Here is an 18,876-nt window from a genome sequence, read left to right on the forward strand (position 1 = left end):
GTGTGATGAATTAGGAAAATCAGAGGATCAACCATAGTGACCCCAGGATATGTTTCAGGAAGAACTAGTCCATCAGCAACAACATGGAAACTTGAAGGAACATGTTCCGGAACTTTACATTCTGTCACTCACCACAAACAAAACCTAATATTGTCCACTGAGACCTCCAGTGTTTGGTAGCAGAGATTTAAATGGGACACATATCCTCTGCAGAGTACAGTGTTTGTGTATACTTTGTCATTTAGCCCTTTGACTAAATATGTTGTTTATTGACTGTATTTTGGGAAACACTTTGAAGTTCACTATTGGTCTTTCCTCTTGGGGCCAAGTAATGATATAATTATGGGAAAGCAGGAAAAGCATGGAGGGATGGGAGTAACTTTAACCAGTGGAATTGTTGTTATTCTCTACTCTTATATGTGAATCTGCCATGACTTAACGTTGTATAAGACGGCTACATCTACTGTAGCTGAGTTAAAGAGAGGGGGAGGATGCAGAGAGAGAGAGACATTAATAAGGGTCCCGCATCTGTGGGATTTCTGTGGGGAGAGGTAATGCCTGTGATCTCATCATTTTCTAAAGATGCTGCTGAGAAAAGCCAGACCAGGCAGAGAACCAGAGAAAGGAGGAGCCTGTGCCTCCTCTGCGTCATGTCTTAGTGTCAGTAACAGATTTATTTTCCACTGGGGAGTCACTGCTGTGTGTGTATATATACAGTATGTGTGTACTGAACTGCACTTAAAACAGAAAAAGACAGTTGACAGAAGGAGAACTTCTCACAGGAGGTCGTCATCCATTTGACCATCATGTCTCAAGTAAGAGCCCTGTTTGCGTTTTACTTCCAGAATCTATTTTCAAACTTTTTAATAGAGAAATCTGAACTATCAAAAGTCATCTTTCTACTTTTCTTCAGCCTGGTCAGGAAGAGGACGAACAAATACAGCGTCCTGAGGTCAGCGAAGAGGATTTGACTGAAGCAAAAAACAAACTGGGGACCAGTGGACCTGCAAAGAGCAAGACAATGGAAGTAATGGAGGAGTGTGGTGAGGCGACACAGACGTCCACGGTCACATGATTTGACAAATATTAGATGAGAATGAAAGAAAGCATGCTTCTGTTTTGTGTATCTGGTTAAGCTAAGAGCTCATTTCAGCAGTGACTGTGCATGAAGTTTCCACTCCTTATAAAGACAGGAAGGGAGGGTTGTATCAATGAGTCCTCTCAACAATCAGTCTTATAGAACCCGCCTCACAACCAGAAAAACTTTCTCATTACTTCTCTCTTGCTACAGAGAAAATGGGCAAAGTTGCTCCATCTGTGTTCAGTGGTGTGAGGTCCGGAGGTGAAACCGTCTTCAACGCTCGCTCTGCTCGACCAGCGAGGAAGTAACGGCAGGGAGCATCCAGATGTGACAACACCTGTTCTGTGTTAGTCTGCAGCTGCACTGAAGTCCTGAAGCATTGTGTACTCATGAACATTTTCCTAAACGGCAAAAAGTTTCATCAGCATGCAAATCAGATTTGAAAGTAGACAATACTGTCATCTGTAGTATACAAATACTGTGTAATGATTAGGCTAAATCTGTGAGCAAAACCAAAACAGTTAAAAACATTAAAAAGCATGAGTCATGTTTGCATTTCTTTTATTTAAAATTATTTTATTAAACAAACAGAATAAAACTTACAATTTAATAGAACAAAAATACTACAGGAAGTTAGCAGTGATCAGGACAGTAAAGGTGGAAACATAAAAAAAGAAAAGCAAACCATGTAATAACTGAGAACATGGACACCGCATTGCTCCTGCTACAAAAAGGCCGCTTTATTTCATAAACTTGTGATGCTGGTCTTGGAGGATTTTGGCCGAGGATTTGGCGTCATAGAATAACTCGTTGATTTCCTCCACCTGCTCTCTCTCCACCGTTTCTTTCCCCTGAACACGTCCCAGCAAACTGGCCGGAGTCAGCAGCTGCACGGCGTATCTGAGGGGAAATGGCAAAATACAGCAACTGAGCACTCAACATATACTCAGCACGTGCAGTATATGTCCATTCATTAGAGACAGGACTGAATCTGGAAGTAAGAGAGCTGCTACTTTACCTGAGAGTGGTCTTTGTGCCAATCTCTGCCAGGTGTGTAAGCGCTTCCTCGCTGATATTGATCCCCTCAGTCTGAGCACGAATCTTGATGATCTACAAACCACAGCCTCATTAGTGGAACACGCACAGAAGAGCTGTCATCAATTGCAGCAGTAAAGCTCAGGCTCACCTGCTTCATCTCCTGTGGTGTGTATAACATGGTGCGGATTATCATGACCCTGTCCAGCAAGTCCAGAGGAATCCCATGTGGAGAGCTGATGTCCTCTGTGCCCCTGGTGAATAACAAATCAAGTTTAGATCTGAGCAAACTAAACAACTTTATTCTGGTCAAGTTTCTAGGTTATGTTCATTTCACCTGATTAAACAGTTTCCCCTGTTGGAGGCGAACACAACAATGGGGGCGATGGTGCTCTCCAGTGCCCTGTGGAGGTAGGTGAAGCATTCGATATCCAGCATGTGCACCTCATCCACAAACAGAACCCCAGGCACAAGCTCAGCTACACCTTGATCAATGTAGCGATTCACCACCTTGTTGATTTCTGCACGCAGCTTATCTAGAATAAGGAACAATATACAGGAGAACAGATAAACAACAGGTCAACAACTGGCTTTTGCTGGATGAGGGTAGATTTTCCCCACCTGTGATTTCTGTCTTTTTTGGCTTCATCAGTTGACCCATCATGGAGAGAATGTCTTGACCTCCCTAACATCAAATAATAAACATGTATTAAAAAGAGTCAAAAAAAGAAACTAATTATTGTTTACATCACGTTAGCAAACATTTCTGGTTATGTACCTGGGGCCGGGCATTTGCGACATCCAGGTCGTGCAGCGTCACATCTTGGACGATCTCCTTCTTTTTGTGAACATCACCTTTAGGCAGCGGCACATATTCTTCGGCTTCCAGATCAAACTCTGTCGCGAAGGTGTCGCAACGACCTTGCCTCTGCAAACAGTACAACGAAAAACGTGTTTAACTCTAATTAAAAAGTGTCTTTCTAGGCAACTATGAAATATGAGAAACGTGAGTCAGGACATATGGTTAGGAGATGAAAGAGTGCAAGAGAGCAGGTCAAGACGGCTGTCGACAGCAACAAATGTCTCCTCCAGCCCTCCTCCTTTGGCCTCCGTCTACAGATGACCTACGCCCCTGGCCCACCTGCACTGATTAAAGCAACAGTCACTGCAGCCTGTCAACACGTGCCACAAGCTCCGCTGCTGTAAAAGAGGCCTTGTGGAAGATGGAGAGATAAAGGGAGCAGGAATGAGAGAGGTTCATTCCAGAGCACAGTAGACACGTAGAGCGCTTTCATACAGCTTAGATAGAGAGAAAGTTGCCTCATGGTGAAGGACAGAAGAGGACAGTTACAACCAACAACACTCTCTACTTTGTGTATGTTGGTTAGGGACTGAATTAAGGCTTATTATCTACGCTGTAAACTAGTCAAAACTTGACATTTGTAAGCAAATAACAACTAATAACGCTACCTTGACAGCTCCACTGTTGGCTTCAATGTAGATGACATCTCCCACTTCCACACGTTCCTTTTGAAGACTCTCATAAATACTGGGATCAAGCTAAGGGAAATAAAGCAACAAGACTTTCTTAAAAAAAAAACACCATAAAAGAAATACACAACTGCCCCATTCACTGCATAACAATACAATAGGTGTCACATTAACAATCCATGAGCATCCTCAGTTAAAGTGTCAAAGAAATATGAAAGTAAAATGATTTGATTCTCAACAACTAGGTAAGAATTACTATTAATAAAGCCAAAACAGTTAATAGGTGGCTGTCTAACCTTGAGCTGCTTGGTGCCTTTGCCCGTCTTCAGACCAATGATGACGTGGCTGATGGTTTTTCCGTAACCACCCATAGGATTCTCAGTCTCACAGGGGGTCAGCTCTGTCACCTCCCCTTCATACACCTCCTTGGTCTCTTTGATTCGCAGTCCTGAATGTGGGTGATATTACAGTTATTCACACGCACACAGAACATCGTGAGAACTCAATCGGGTCTTTACGTTCCGATGCCGACTAAGCTGCCACATGCCTCAGTCTACTGAACAATGCATGTTATTAACAGGGGACAACATGTGTGTGAGCCCATGAAATGCCTGGGCATCATTCTGTGTAACATGATCTCACTCTCCTCTTTCAAGCAGGCTATGGCTGCTGAGCATCAGCAGCACACAGGTGGCTGAGCCTCTGTGATGGGGGTCAGAGAGCAATGCTTAAGGCAGAGACTGTCTGTCATGGTGCTCTTATCGAAGGGGTGATGACAACCCTCAAATGAAATGCACCCTGTAGATCCGTTCTAGGAGAGGGGGGAAGTTGGTGACGACCACCTCTCCCTCCACCTAAACTCCATTTCCTCCTGCGCGACAGGTACCGTCAGCAGTCACACCAACCCCCTCCCCTTCTCGGGTGTTCCATCCTTCTCAACACCGCTCTCACAGATCCGCTGTACAGTACAAGCTTTCAGCTCATGAGAATGATGTGAGTGGGACACCTTCAGGGGTTTGCCCTGTCTGTCTGAGATTTTATAGGATCACCCAGTAGAAGGTTTTGGTGGTAAATGAGGTCCCATATGTGATTGTGTCCATTTCTATTTTTTAATCTATTTCATTATTGTCCTTTTCTTTGTGTTTTGCATGTATTTTAATTATTACAGGATGAAATCCTCAGGGAGGAGGAGCAGGTCAGAGCAGACCCACAACCACCTCACCATCAAAATTATATTTAAAGAAAATAGGATTTACTAAAGGTGACACTTACCAATGGCCCTCCTGAAATTTTCCATGAGTACTTCTGTTTTTTTAATTTCAGATGAGTAGACCTCACTGCCAACCATAGGACAGAAAGGCACCTTGTTTCCCAACTCCTGTGCTACAGCCAAGGCAAGGGCAGTCTGAAGGCAGGGTAGAGATGAAAAGGAATATCATGGTTACAGTATGCAGCAGGAAAAGCCCCATCAACATTTACTACTGGCTTTTGGTATACAAGCAGTGCATGCGTACCTTTCCTGTACCAGGGGGTCCAGCCAGCAACACTGCCCGTCCAGCCATCTTTTTTGAACGGATCAGCTCGACTATAATGCCACAGGCCTGAAGATGGTAAAATATATCACATAAATACATACTGACATTTAGTGGGGAAAGGTGAGCAGGACTTCATTGATCAGTAGTCGTGAGAGCCAGGACACAGTATTTCATTTTTTAAGCAAGTGTAGGTATTAATTATTCATCACTACAGTGTGGTGGCACCTTGTGTTCGACTGCAAACTACACTAATCTACGCATATGCCACTGGCAGAGTCGCTCTGTTGTTAGAAACGAGTTGAGGTCCCCAACTCTGGTCACCAAGGCCCCGTGAGTTCAACTGTGATTGTGCCAACATGCCACTTTTTACAGAAAATGCGTTTATCAAGTACAGATGATTAATGTCTAAAATACAGTTGATAAATAAATCACAAATATATTAACGCGACTCCCGTTTAGGTGAACTTTCCCTTTAACGCACCTGCGAACTATGAAACAGCGACACCACAGTGCTAACACTAAGCTAGCTCGTTAGCACCAGCTGAACTGTACAAACTCTTTGTTATACTAATTCTCGTCTTTGTATTTCATTGCTCCAAACAACACAAAGTAAGTGCAGCGAACCACGAGTGTTACCTCTCTAGCAGCCTCCTGGCCAACTAGACCGCATGCAGTCTGTTTAGCATTCCCGGCCTCGTCTAATCCGAGTCCTTTGACGTGACTGTGAGATGCGATCCGCTGAGTTTTTGTGGTACTTTTAACCTCTTCTATCTTCATAGTTGTGTTAGCTGCACTAATGCGCTGCGTGAAAACGTAAAAACGAGTGTAAATGTAAGTAAAATGTCTGTTATGTTTCTGATTAATTCTAGCCGCCGCAATAGGCGCCGAAACTCAAAACACAAGGAACTCGGTCTCCATGTGGGTTACTAGGGAAAATTAGCGGAAATGATTCGCTAAAACCCCGCCTTTCTGGCCCTGTCAGTAAAACGATTCGACCATCTTGAACATTGGTATTGGTGGAAAATTACGTCAATCAATAAATATCTCTAGATCCCACCCCTAAAAGGTTTCATTTCCGTGTGTTCTTCCGTTGTTTTGTCGTAGTGGAAACTGCCAAAACGTGACTTGAATTAAATATTATTTGCAATTGAATTGAAAAAAATTAATCAACAGATTTTGTCGCCGTCACTCTGAAGTTTTAAACCCGCGTTTTAAGTGTCATTACCACATATTAAATACCTGCGTCTTGCTGTTGTTGTGGTACTAAAAAAACGTTCCGCTCTAATCTGTTCCGAGAATGGAGTAGTTTGACAGCGAGGAACAGTCTCTCACAACTCCACGGCTAAGTGTATGCCGCAAACTGAATAATCAGCGCGTTGCTCGAGGTATTTCGCGTTTAATTCATTAATGTCAACAAACAAAGCTTAGGCACTGTGCAGAGTTCAGGGTTCGACGCAGTGTAAAGTGGAAAACGCTTTGAGCTCCGCGTCGCGATGTCCGCGTCCTCCGACAGCCGCGCTCCTCGAACGCTGAACTTCAACGTGGGGGTGCTCGGACATGTGGACAGCGGCAAGACGTCGCTTGCGAGGGCGCTGAGCAGCACCGCCTCCACGGCCGCCTTCGACAAGAACCCGCAGTCCCGAGAGAGAGGCATCACGCTGGACCTCGGCTTCTCCTCCTTCACGGTGGACCTTCCCGATCACCTGCGGGATGAGCGGTATGACAGCCTGCAGTTCACGCTGGTGGACTGCCCCGGACACGCTTCTCTCATTCGGACTATTATAGGAGGTGAGCTGGTACACGTTACCGTTACGAGGTTTTTGTTTGTATGCGCTTAACACCGTTTACTTACTTTTGCTTGGTGCCAGTGTGTATACTGTACCCAAATATAAGTGTTACCCTTTTAAGTCTTAACGCATGGTCAGTGGACGCTCCGCTCCTGTTTGATGAGCAGTTATTACGTCACTGGATTTATCCAGCAGGGGGCGCGTTTTGTCTGTGTACAGCTATTGAATCATGCCACATTGACTTAGATGGCTGTGTGATGAGAAATAACGGCCTTGGTGGGAATGAGAGCACTCACTAAGGGGCACCGCGCGATTCATCCTCCGTCAGTTTAGCCGATTGTCACACAAATAACCACAATGCCGTTTTAAAGCTCATCAGTGTGACATACGTGCACTTAGTTTGACATTATAGTCTCTGCATCATTGCAGATTTGGAGGCACTGCTTGGAAAGTTGTGACTCAGGATGGCACATGCTGTAGATTAGGGCGAAGGGAAGCATGGGGATTGGGGTATGTACTAAACTTCCCCTCATGTCCCTAGTGGGGAGAGCACAGGAAAGAAAAGGAGCCAAAGAGAAGGAGAGAAAAGAGGGGAGCACAGGAAAACCAGACTGCCAAAGTCAGGAAAAGAAAAGAGGGAAAGGAAAGACAACCAAGTGAGCTGCAGCTCTAATTTCACCCCTCCAGCCCTTTACTTTCTTTGCCTCCATCCACCCCTCCCCTAATTTCTTGTTCTAATGTTATTCTTGGGTGTCTGTGTTCATTCCTGTTTGTATTACTGTTGTCGGTTTCATAGTCCTTACTCAGAACTTATCTGGCTTCATATAGAACGGCAATGTCTTCAACATCATCATCATCATCATCATCATCATCATCATCATCATCATGCGTTGCCTGTGTCACGTTTGCTTATTTCACGTCAGTAAACTCTGACACGCTAATTATTACTTGCGTGCCTTCCCTCTCGTCTTCTCTAGGCGCCCACATCATTGACCTAATGATGCTGGTGGTGGATGTGGTGAAGGGGGTGCAGACCCAGACGGCGGAGTGTCTGCTGATAGGAGAACTGACCTGCCCACGCATGGTGGTGGTCCTCAACAAGGTGGACCTGCTGCCAGCGAACAAGCGACAGAGCGCCATTGAGAAGATGACCAAAAGGCTGCACAAAACCCTGGAGAGCACCAGGTTTGTATTCCAGTACAGGTAAAGGAAACCATCAGAGCATGTGCCGAGGCGGTTGCTGTAAAGCGCGGTGGATGAATTCAACCCATGTTCGTCCAGTGGCCAAGTATCTTTTGTCACTCCCCGCTCTTTTTCCCTCACTGCATTCCAGCTGTCTGTCAGGCTCACTTGTTTTTCCATTTAAGTGTTTCATTTCAAATAATTCATACAATTACTTCAGCATTGAAGCATGAAATAATTCCAGTGTGATTTTTTTTTTCTTTTGGCCAGATTCAAGGAATGTCCAGTAATTGCTGTGGCAGCGAAGCCTGGGGGTCCAGAGGCTCCTGACACAGAGGAGCCACAGGGAGTGCCTGAGTTAATAGAGGTCTGTTTGTCAGAAGCACATAATGCATTGTTGTTACTCAATTATGTGAAAACTGGAAACTTTATTTGGTAACACATGATAGAGTTGTTGTTGTGTTTGACTTTTTAGATGTTGATATTTAAAAAGATGCTGAAAATGAAATATCACACGATCTACTTAACTAATGTTTGCTGGGTCTTTACTAGTTCTTTTTGGCTGGATTATGAAAACTGTGTGATTCACACACTGTGGTCAGACGAGCACTGTGCTGTAAATGAGGCAGCTTGTTTAGCCACCACTAAGCAGGTTTTCGTTTTCTTGTTTGTATTATATTGTGTTCTATTTGTTGTCTGCCCCAGCTTTTGAAGAAGCAGACCTACCTCCCTCAGAGAGACCCTAAGGGTGACCTTCTGATGGCTGTGGACCATTGCTTCTCCATCCGTGGACAGGGTACAGTCATGACGGGCACCATACTGAAGGGGTCATTGGCTGTCAACGACACAGTGGAAATCCCAGCCTTAAAGGTATGCTCCCGGGCATCAATTCTCATCTGCCGGTATTTTCGAAGCAAGTGGCATTTCACAGATTAGAAAACTGGGGGTGGGGCATTACCGGGAGGGTTCAGATGATGTGCTATTTAATGCAGCAGAAGGCTGAGGGGACTGCAGATAGACTGGCAGAACACGAGGGTGTAATCTAGAACAGATGCACAGCTTGAGCCGGGCTCTAGTTGTGTCTACATGCTCCTGTTCACCTCATGGTGGCAGCAAATGGCTGATTTACAATCAAGCTCTAATTGCTTTTTGTCACAGTTTGTCATGATGTGCTGATAACGATTGTGTGTGTGTGTGTGTGTGTGTGTGTGTGTGTGTGTGTGTGTGTGTGTGTGTGTGTGTGTGTGTGTGTGTGTGTGTGTGTGTGTGTGTGTGTGTGTGTGTGTGTGTGTGTGTGTGTGTGTGTTAGACGACAACAAAAAAGCAACGCGATACCTTTGATACATGAACAGATAGTCAAATAGACATATATTTATATCTCTGATTGTCCATGTGTATGTGCTTTTGTTTTTTTTCAGCTTTAATATTAAACATCTGACAATTATAGTCTGTGGTTTATTTTATTTGACTACAAGTTGGAAGTAAATATGCCTTTTCACTATTTTTCACTACTAAATGTATGCTGAGGAAACAACCCACAGCTGTTTGGTAAATGGATATTTTTACATCATTTTGACAAATATCTGTTATCTCTTAGAAATAACAATGTTATTAACAACGACAATAACATAAGTTTTAATTGAAACTTTTAAGCATAAATAAAAATAAAAAAATTTAAATGTACAAAAAAATTGAAAAGTTCTTTCAGTGTAATTACTGTTCAAATCACCTTTTATTTCCTGCTGTAATAATAAAAATGTAAAATTATAATACTGTCAGCATTAGCTGCAGGCTTCCAATGCTCTGTTGATCCATTTGTGACATGAACCGTATTGACGTATGCGTGTTCTCCATGATTTCAGGTGACCAAGAAGATCAAGTCGGTGCAGATGTTTCGTAAGCCGGTGTCTGGGGCCACGCAGGGCGACCGCGTGGGTGTGTGCGTGACGCAGTTCGACCCTAAGCTGCTGGAGCGAGGGCTCGTGTGCACCCCGGGGTCCCTGCGCACCCTGTACGCCGCCGTCATCTCCGTCCGGAAGATCGGCTACTTCAAGGGCCCGCTGGCCACTCGCGCCAAGTTTCACGTCACCGTGGGGCACGAGACCGTCATGGCGAAGGTGGCGTTCTTCGGGCTGCCGCCCGCGGCGCCCTCGGGGCCGCCGCCCGCCACCGCCCGGCCGTGCTCCCTGGAGGAGCCGTTCACCTTCGACAGGGAGTACTTCTACCAGGACGAGTACGCCGCTGGTCAGGGGGAGGCCGGCTCAGGCGCCGACCCAGAGCAGTGGGCGCTGTTGGAGTTCGAGAGGCCCGTCACGTGCCCCTTGCTCTGCCTTGTGATCGGATCCAAGCTGGACACGGACATCCATGCCAACGCGTGCCGGCTAGCCTTCCAAGGCCGTCTGTTACAGGGCTTTGAAGAAAAAACCTACACGGAGACGGCCCTGCCTCGTCTGCACATCTACAAGACCAAACAAAAGGAGGGACAGGTAGAGAGGGTGAGTAGAAGCCCGTAAGAATGCCTGTTGTTCAAATTCCTCATTCTCATGACCCTCCATCTACTTTTCTTCTTATCCTTAATGTTGTCATTTCTCTCCTGGCCTCTCTTTCTTCTCCCGCGGGTGTGTTGAACTGCCGGTGGCACCGGAGCGTGCCTCCCAGACAGAGCCTCTATTGTGTATTCATAAACACAACGTACACACACACACAAACAAGCATGCATATGCAGCCCGGCCGAGCAGCGTTCGTCGCATGGCCGGGCGCTGCGTGCCTTGGCGTGTGCTGTGACACACAGCGTGTGCGCGTGGGTGGCAGCCTGACGCCACTAGTCCTGTCTAGCTGGTGGAGGCTGGCGCTGTTTGGACACACCTGAGTGGCACAGGATTGCTGACGTGACTGTGGGAGGTTACCGGACTCGCTCCTCTCTGGCTCGACGTCCTTCCTTTTGTCCTGGTCTGTTGCGCTCCCACACGCACGCCTGTTTGATCGCTGTTACGTTGTGTCGTGCATCCTGAGCCTCAGTTCCAAATCACATCAATTTCTGCTGTTTTTTTTATTGGCGTCAACATTTGATTTGGTCTTTTTTTTCTTTTTTTAAAAACGTTAACACCCTGTCTCACTTGTTGAAGTCTGCATGCGCTGTGAAGACACCGACTCTCACCCTTGCAGGGTGAAACTCGGGTCAGGGATCAAGTGTGTGAACTAGTTTCCTGCAGTTAGCACCTCAGGCTGTTGACAGCTTCAGTCACTAACTCGGGATAAGAACATCGTGTGCAGGAGGTCAGACTGTGAACATGTGATACTGCAGCTCTGCAAGACTTTAGAATTCCCTTCATAAAGGAACACATAACTGGCATTGTTGAGATATGACGGTCTCGTCCAGTCACAACTCATACGGTCCGTCGGACCCGTATAGTGACTGTAATTTTTTTTCCTCCTTAATCTGTGAATCAGTCACGCTTGTTGGACGTCAGGGTCAAATGTTCAAGAATGAATGCGGGTTAGGCAGAAGAGAGGGGAAGAGTCTGTGGTTGGGGCAAGTTGGAGACGGAGCGGTGCCCTCCTGTTATCAGATTAGTGGCGGGTTAGATCGACTTAGTGATGGATGATAAGCAAGAAATATAAACAAATATAGCATAAAATGCGCAGGAGGATGAAAGAGGGAGCTGTAGACAAGCAGGCGACGAGCCTGGAAGAATGCGGCTGCTGACGAGCAGCGCAGTGGATGAGGGCGCAGGACTCCTCGCCGTGAAGAGTGAAATCACGTCAGCCCACAAGATTCAAACATCAGAGGAACGAAACTAATGCTTGATCCTGACATTTTCACTGACATAGTAGAATCACAAGGTTGCAAGGTTTAACAAGTGCTTCTAATCAAGTCACATGTGCTGCAGCTCATCTAGGCCTCGTTGCCACTGTCCTCTGCCCAGGTGACCGACGACTACACTGTGATTGGCCGGAACCTGTTCAAGAAGGAGACCAACCTCCAGCTGTTTGTGGGGTTAAAGGTCACGCTGTCAACAGGCGAGAGCGGCGTCATTGAGGGCGGGTTCGGACAGAGCGGGAAGTTTAAGATTCGCGTCCCAGGTAAGGAGTTTGCAGAATGTAGTTTCACTACAGGATAAAACACACATCACACTCATTTAGGACGTTTATTCCTGTCTAGTCTGACTTTGACGGCATAGGTACGCTTCCTTATTCAGCGTAACGCGCCCACGAGCACTTTGTCCCTGTTTTGGATTTTGGGGTTCGGCTGACGGTTTTCAGGATGTGGTAAAAGCGGTAGCCTCGACATCCCCAGCCGCATTCCCAGGATTCCTCCAGGGATTGCCCGTGTTCCGGGGGAAGTCTGTTCCATGTTTATTTTACCTTCTGTTGCTCCAAACCCACGGCTCCACACCGGCAGCGAAGAGAAAACAAAAACATTTAGAAAGAGAACCTCACCTACATCCTCCTCGCTGCCTCACACGTTCAAACTCTCACATGTACTGGCTTACACATGCTCGGGGATAAACCGGTGGCTAACATTCAGCAGTTTACATCCGCGACTCCCCCTGAGCACTCAGGCAAACATGGCACTATGAGAACAAGGTCAATTAACTTATAGAGCAACACACCTGGATATAGTCAGTGATGACACGCCATTAATAATTAATGTAATCCTAGGTTTAGGTCCATATTTCCTCTGCTAAAGACATTTTACATTGGGGGCTGGATATTAGCAGTGATGCACATGAAAGTGCTTCTCCACTTTTCATTTGTTTTGACTTGATCTACTTTGGCTCATTTACCTAGTGTATATATCTTTAACATGTCACAAAATGTCTACTCCTAGTGTAGATGAGACCGTGATATTGCTGGATTTATGTTTGCTGACAAAACTAAAAGGTTTTATAATTTTGGCTTGCGAGAACAGCAGAGAACAAATCTGGTGCCAACTCTGCTGCTAAATTTGTCCATTAAAGCCATTTATTCCCCATATTTATTTAGTTTTTTAAATAAATCTTGTCTTTGACAAGGTAATGAGCAGAACCTCCTAACATACACATACACTGATTTTTCAATAACATGAGGTACATGTAGTTTAAATGCTTCTGTTTTTACAGAAACAAAATAAAAGAATCAAAAATGTACAAATATGCATAAAAATCAATTTCTTGTTTTACTTGTTGCAAACTGTTTGTGGCGGTGAACAGGCATTTCACCATCAGCTGATTGTAGATAACAGGAAGCGATTTTTGGCCGTGCTGCACCCATCACAGCCCTCACGTTGGCGTAACGATAACAAGAAGAATGCTGGCGCCGTCGCACACGAGGTCAGACTGCCGACTCGCAAAGCAACGAACCCAGAACATTTTTCACCTTTCGTAAGAGCAAACAAGCCACCGGCGTCTGCCCCCAAAAAGCAGAGCTTCAGTGGGCAGATATGATGCCGTGGAAGAATTTCTGATGCATACACAAGGAGCCCTGAAGAGCAAGTGTTTACAGCAGGGTGAGAAATGATGATCTAAGCAGATAGAGGAGCTCCAGTGCTGAAAATACAGTGGGGGAGACAGTAATACACTGAATATGAGAGATAGGACGAGGAACTGAGGGGTTTTTCAGCCGAAGGATGAAGGGATCAGTCGATCTCGAGGTCTGCACGTTGAACAGATATGCTACCAAGAGAAGGAGAAACAGATCCGTATCACGCACAAGAGTCAGATCCAAGTCCTGCACATCGTCCAGGGCAGTGAGTTCAGGCTGGAGTTTTCACTGGTCACACCGTTCTAACTGATTGATTTAAATAATCACAGGTTGATCTTTCTGCCTCTTTCCTCCAGAGGGTCTTCGTCCAGAAACCAAACAGCTGATGACCTCCAACTCTAAGAAGAAGGGGAAGGGTGGAGGCAAAGGCAGCCCCGCACATGAAGACGAGCCTAAATTAGACTCTCAGCCCATTAGCATTCACTTGCATTTCAAACGCTATGTCTTTGATCCGCATAAAAAAATGGTGCAGTCTTGATCTTTGCTGCAGCCTGAAATGTTGCTGCGCTGGAGACAGACTACAAGGTCGACCTGTGTATCAGGTATGACGGGTCCCCCACGGGAACGCTGTACACATGTGATGCCCGGATCGTTACCGTCCTATACGGGAGACAATGGATTCAATTAGCCCCAGTATAAGGGTACAATCTGCTCTTATGCTTTTGATTTGTCTTGAAACAACACTGTTTGAAAATGCTTTGTTGTTAAAGTCTGCATCAATTCTTTTGAATGGCAGCAAATGCTTTTGTTTTTTGTTTCTATTTTAGCTGAGCTCTAATTAGCCGTAATAGATTAGCCTGTGTTCTAGACATGCTGGACTGATTGAGGTCTGTGTCTTCCTGGGATGAAGTTCATGTTCTGTCACCTTGTGATTTAAGGCACCGACTGCTGTCTAACTAATATTGCTACAATTTTAATTTTGAATCCTGAATTATTTCAGCAGTTTCTTGAGCTGAAAAAAATTATAGACCTGTAAAACCCAAACCCATTCTCACTTTTCTTTTACATGTCACTATTAGTTAATAACAGTACTACAGTGTTTTAGAGCTCTAACAGCTAATAATGTAATTAATCTGCAGAAGATAATGATAATAATTAATTTATAAAATATAATAAACATTTCCTTGTATAGGCTTCTTAAATGTGATCATTCACTTTAGTTTTGTAGTACATTTAACATACAGGAGTTTTGAATATATTATAAATTCACTCTGACCCTGAACAGCATTAAAAACAATCTTTCAAGCGCATTATACACACTGAGCACTGAGCTGGGTGTTCTGTCCTCTAGATATTCCTACGGTCGTGCTCTGTCCACTGTTTGTCCATATCGTGTGACTCCATGCTTTAGAGTATTGAAGCTCCACATCGTAGCGATTATTATTTTTGTACATTCATGTTGTGAACATTAGGAACACGTCCTATCGAAACTGGATGTCGTATTTGCAGATAGTAATCTACTGTGCCTTTAATCATGCTACAGCCTGAACATCATCGCTCTATAAAGTCTAGCTCATGATTTTATCTCGCGTGTTTCCAATAGTTTCTCTTTGAATGTAAGAATCTTCGCGTTGCACAATGAAACAAAAGAAAAATAGGCGACAGTAAAACAAATCTTTTGGGGATTGATTGTGCTTAGAATCAGACAGGACCTGAGGACTCCTCCTGTCGTGGGACATTGCAGTGCAGGACGCTCCGCATGTAGCCGATGATGTCAGCAAAGCGTCCCTCGGAACAGCGGCTGTATCTCGGCAGGAATCTGTGGAAATTGGAGAGAGAAAGGGAGGAGTGAGAAGCTGCAGGAGGGGACACTGGAGGGATTGTTCCTCTGAGTGACAGTCCTTTTAGTCTTATCTCCTCCTGGTCCTCTTATAGAAGACCAGATGGAAAAAACTCAGCTTTTCACTCTCTCTCCAGTGCCTCTCCAGTTTCTTGTTCATGCTCCACCCTCCCTTTCATTCTCCATCCATTTTAGTTTTTATAGAAATCCTTATTATCACAAGCCCATAATTCAAACAGTGTGTTGGCCCCTTAAATATCTCCATAAATGTCACAATATGCAGAGGCAGATTAGAAAGATGCAGGTATCTCCTGCAGCATGATGGAGATGAATGTAAAAGCTTTTTTTATATCCGAAAATCTAGTTACATCTCGTATCTAATTTATCTAAAAGATAATCTGTAATTTTATTGGTATCTTATCACTTTAAAGTGTAATATATATATATATATATATATATATATATATATATATATATATATATATATATATATATATATATATATATATATATATATATATATATATATATATATATATATATATATATATATATATATATATATATATAAAGCTGAGATAAACATAATTGTACTATAATTTAAAAATGTAAATATGTTGTGCTCAGTATAATTGCAAACACTGAAATCATTCCTTGGTTTTATGTTAGAGGATGATTATTTTCGTCCTCCTTGTCTTGATGAAGATCCTCTCACATGTAGTAAAGCAGACACGGGAGTGTGTGTCCCCAGTGTTTTTTAACATGCATGCTAATCCTGTTGTGTGTAAGACAGAGAAAGGGAGATCGCCCCTGAGCTTAGGTGAGGAGCTTTGGTTCAACTAAATAATCCACCTCCAGAGCTGCAGCTGATTGGCAGGCAGGGGAAACAGACTGGCTGTTCTGGCCTCAGCTCATCACACACACACACACACACACACACACACACACACACACACACACACACACACACACACACATTAGAGCAGAGATTCTCCCATGTGGACGTACAGTAACTCGCTTCCGTGATGATTTCCCTTCTTGCCCCCTTTTGTTCGTGACCTCCAGGTCGGCCCGAGGGGTGAAGGGTCGGCAGGCGAGCTACTGAGCGGTTACAGTTGTGGAGCAGCCTCTGATGAGCAGAGATAAGTCAGCCACAGCGAAAGGCTGGATTATTGACAAGGCAGAGGAGGAGGGTGAGACAGAAGTTTAGAACGTGGTTCAAGGCAAAGATTGAAAAGACTAATTAGCGGCCGTTTGACTGATAAATGGGTGCAGCATTAATTAACAGTTTAACCAGTGGGGAGGTGGTTAGGCTGCTGACGCGCACGCTGCTCAGATCGCCTAGTTTCCATCAAGTCAATTACGTTTTGTCCTAATTGTAAAAGCACATATTGTCCCGTTTGGCCGTCTTTACCTGCAGTCTTCCTCCACTCGGCTTCGCCGGCGTCACCTGCCGGTGACGGGGATGTTTATTGCTGATTACTGGATAAAACCCCACCACGCAGCTGCACTGTACTAATGAGCACGGACACAGATACCATCACCCTTAGCCCCCATCGCTCCTCTCAACCCTTGCCTCCGAATATAATTAGCTATGATTAAAATAGGCATTGTTTAATTAATACCAGCGCAGCCTCTTCCAGCCGACTTCTCCATTTCCGCCGCCGCTTATCTCCCACCCTCCACCGCGTGCCTTTTAGTCGTTTTGTTTTTAACGTATGCTTATTGGAAATTGTGGCCATAAATATGTCTAATGAGATCTGGTTAAAAATGACCGAAACACTTTCTAGGTTTGTTGTATTCAGTGGATGACAGTTGGGCAATTTCCTCTTCTAGTTTTGTTGGAAAGATTGAATTTATGAGCTTTGCAATGAATTAATGAAACTGACATTCATTGTTTTCAGTCACCTTCATTGTAGGTCATTTACGTGGATGTTCTTATTCATGCAGTCCAAAAAACCCCTACACATTAGAGGTGGCGGCGCCATAAGTAAACCTATTCTTAGTAACCTAGTCTTTCCGTAGGACACACAGTTATGGTAGTGTTTGCTGTAGCTGCTGTCGTCTCCAGTCCTGTCACCTCAGGACGGGGGGCGGCCGGTGAAAAGGCTGAGGCCGACAGCCCAAGGACAACAGGCGATCGTTGCGCCGCAGCGTGCGGTCGTTCAGGTCAGAGGTCATCTGCCGGGTCACCTTGAATTCTGCCTGCCAGGGTTTCTGTGCTACTGGTGCTGCTGGGAGGAGGAGGGGGACACAAACACACAGACACATCTGACCTAAAGTTACAAACCAGAGCACGAGGTGACAAGAAATACACAGAAAGAGGACAATGAGTAATGATTTCTCCATCCTTTGAGATCTTTAGATCACGTTTTTAAAACTAATGCATCAGTAGATTTTGGTTTGATATAATATTCATAGACCACATGAATCCTTAGAAGAAAAAAGGAACTAGTGGAAAAAAAGTTTTCTGCACGGATCTTAGTTACAGTCATGCATAATATGACCTACTCGCCACTGTTACAATGAGCTCGGTGTAGTGACCAGTAGGTCTTATTAAATTTTGCTTGGGACTTCTCTGTAGGCACAAACATATTCCCTGTAAAAAATTCAAAACAGCAGCGTAATGAAGTAGAAGGAAAGGCCCGGAGCCGTTCCCTCTGGAGCGTTGTGTTACTGCAGAGGAGGCTCGGAGGGAGGAAGGCTTCAATGGAGGGGCTGGTGGTGCTGTCATGTGATGTGGAGGGTCATGTGAAAAGTCACCTCTCCCTGGATGCCGTCGTAGAAGATGTCAAAGCCATGTCAACTATTCCTGGAGTCCCCTGCTTGTTTTACTGCTGCAGCGCAATGGATGTTATGGTTGAATTAGTCACCCTACATGATGAACCTAAACAAAGACACTTAACTCGCTCCTTATGTTTCATGCTTTCTGGGTCACTTTGTTTATTAGTCCTGCAAGACTCGAACGTGTCTCATTCCCAAGACTCGTAAACGGCTTGATTCTGTGCAGACAGCATCACCTTGACGCCAAACCGTGTCCCGTGTAGCTTTAGGAAGCCACAAACGGTGCTTTCAAGTGTAAGTGAAGCTGTAATTATAGAATAAGTCATCTGTGGCATTTTTAACCTGCTGAGAGCAAACACCAGGTTATCAGATGGTGTACAGTGGGGCTCGGTGGCATTCTGCCGGGCCGTGGGGGCTGCGGGGGGCCCAGACGCGGCTCTGGTTCTGTCTGGGACCCGGCTCTTTGCTGTTGGTGCGGCCCGACGAGGCTTTTGGAACAGCAGAGAGAGTGCCTGGGGTTCAGAGGAGATCTGACACTGCAGCCTGTGGTGCTGCTGTTTATGTATGTGTTCTGGTCCTCCAAAAAGTGTGTTTATGAAAACAGTGGCCGGACGCCCATCAGATAGGAGCCGCGGGGATGGGACAGGGATCACGTCTCCCGGAGAAGCAGAAGGAGAC

General features: G+C 45.0%; 3 protein-coding genes across 4 annotated transcripts; 2 read left to right on the forward strand and 1 right to left on the reverse strand.

Moving 5' to 3' along the window:
- Positions 1-70: 70 nt before the first annotated feature.
- Positions 71-1,630, forward strand: mustn1a (musculoskeletal, embryonic nuclear protein 1a). Its single transcript, XM_029150158.2, has 3 exons — positions 71-815; positions 914-1,043; positions 1,292-1,630. Exons 1-3 carry the CDS (start codon positions 807-809, stop codon positions 1,387-1,389), a joined length of 237 nt encoding a protein of 78 aa, XP_029005991.1. The 5' UTR covers positions 71-806; the 3' UTR covers positions 1,390-1,630.
- ruvbl1 (RuvB-like AAA ATPase 1) lies at positions 1,626-6,073 on the reverse strand. Its single transcript, XM_029150157.3, has 11 exons — positions 5,779-6,073; positions 5,122-5,208; positions 4,880-5,012; positions 3,904-4,055; positions 3,587-3,676; positions 2,895-3,044; positions 2,738-2,801; positions 2,454-2,652; positions 2,268-2,370; positions 2,100-2,191; positions 1,626-1,981 (listed from the first exon to the last, which is right to left on the reverse strand). The coding sequence occupies exons 1-11, from the start codon at positions 5,917-5,919 to the stop codon at positions 1,822-1,824; spliced, it is 1,371 nt and encodes a 456-aa protein (XP_029005990.1). The 5' UTR covers positions 5,920-6,073; the 3' UTR covers positions 1,626-1,821.
- Positions 6,074-6,245: 172 nt separating this feature from the next.
- Positions 6,246-14,763, forward strand: eefsec (eukaryotic elongation factor, selenocysteine-tRNA-specific). 2 transcript variants are annotated; one of them, XM_029150155.3, is made up of 8 exons: positions 6,789-6,930; positions 7,471-7,585; positions 7,907-8,114; positions 8,382-8,478; positions 8,817-8,981; positions 9,974-10,606; positions 12,038-12,194; positions 13,931-14,763. In XM_029150155.3, the coding sequence occupies exons 3-8, from the start codon at positions 7,927-7,929 to the stop codon at positions 14,110-14,112; spliced, it is 1,422 nt and encodes a 473-aa protein (XP_029005988.1). In that variant the 5' UTR covers positions 6,789-6,930; positions 7,471-7,585; positions 7,907-7,926; the 3' UTR covers positions 14,113-14,763. The 2 variants fall into 2 exon arrangements, with proteins under 2 accessions (XP_029005987.1, XP_029005988.1); XM_029150154.3 differs by lacking the exon at positions 7,471-7,585 and having other exon boundaries at positions 6,246-6,930.
- Positions 14,764-18,876: the final 4,113 nt, after the last annotated feature.

This window comes from Betta splendens, chromosome 5 (genome assembly GCF_900634795.4).
Source record: "Betta splendens chromosome 5, fBetSpl5.4, whole genome shotgun sequence".
Classification (NCBI taxonomy): domain Eukaryota; kingdom Metazoa; phylum Chordata; class Actinopteri; order Anabantiformes; family Osphronemidae; genus Betta; species Betta splendens.

What these genes read in the sequence shown, in the direction of transcription:
- mustn1a (XM_029150158.2), top strand. An exon ending in GGAAGTAATGGAGGAGTGTG is followed by an intron (nt 1,044 to 1,291) that starts GTGAGGCGACAC and finishes CTCTTGCTACAG; the next exon opens with AGAAAATGGGCAAAGTTGCT.
- eefsec (XM_029150154.3), top strand. Translation starts at nt 6,636, where the DNA reads ATGTCCGCGTCCTCCGACAGCCGCGCTCCTCGAACGCTGAACTTCAAC. An exon ending in AAAACCCTGGAGAGCACCAG is followed by an intron (nt 8,115 to 8,381) that starts GTTTGTATTCCA and finishes TCTTTTGGCCAG; the next exon opens with ATTCAAGGAATGTCCAGTAA. An exon ending in GAGTGCCTGAGTTAATAGAG is followed by an intron (nt 8,479 to 8,816) that starts GTCTGTTTGTCA and finishes TGTCTGCCCCAG; the next exon opens with CTTTTGAAGAAGCAGACCTA.
- ruvbl1 (XM_029150157.3), bottom strand. Translation starts at nt 5,919, where the DNA reads ATGAAGATAGAAGAGGTTAAAAGTACCACAAAAACTCAGCGGATCGCA. An exon ending in GCCAGGAGGCTGCTAGAGAG is followed by an intron (nt 5,209 to 5,778) that starts GTAACACTCGTG and finishes TACCATCTTCAG; the next exon opens with GCCTGTGGCATTATAGTCGA. An exon ending in CACCACAGGAGATGAAGCAG is followed by an intron (nt 2,192 to 2,267) that starts GTGAGCCTGAGC and finishes TGTGGTTTGTAG; the next exon opens with ATCATCAAGATTCGTGCTCA.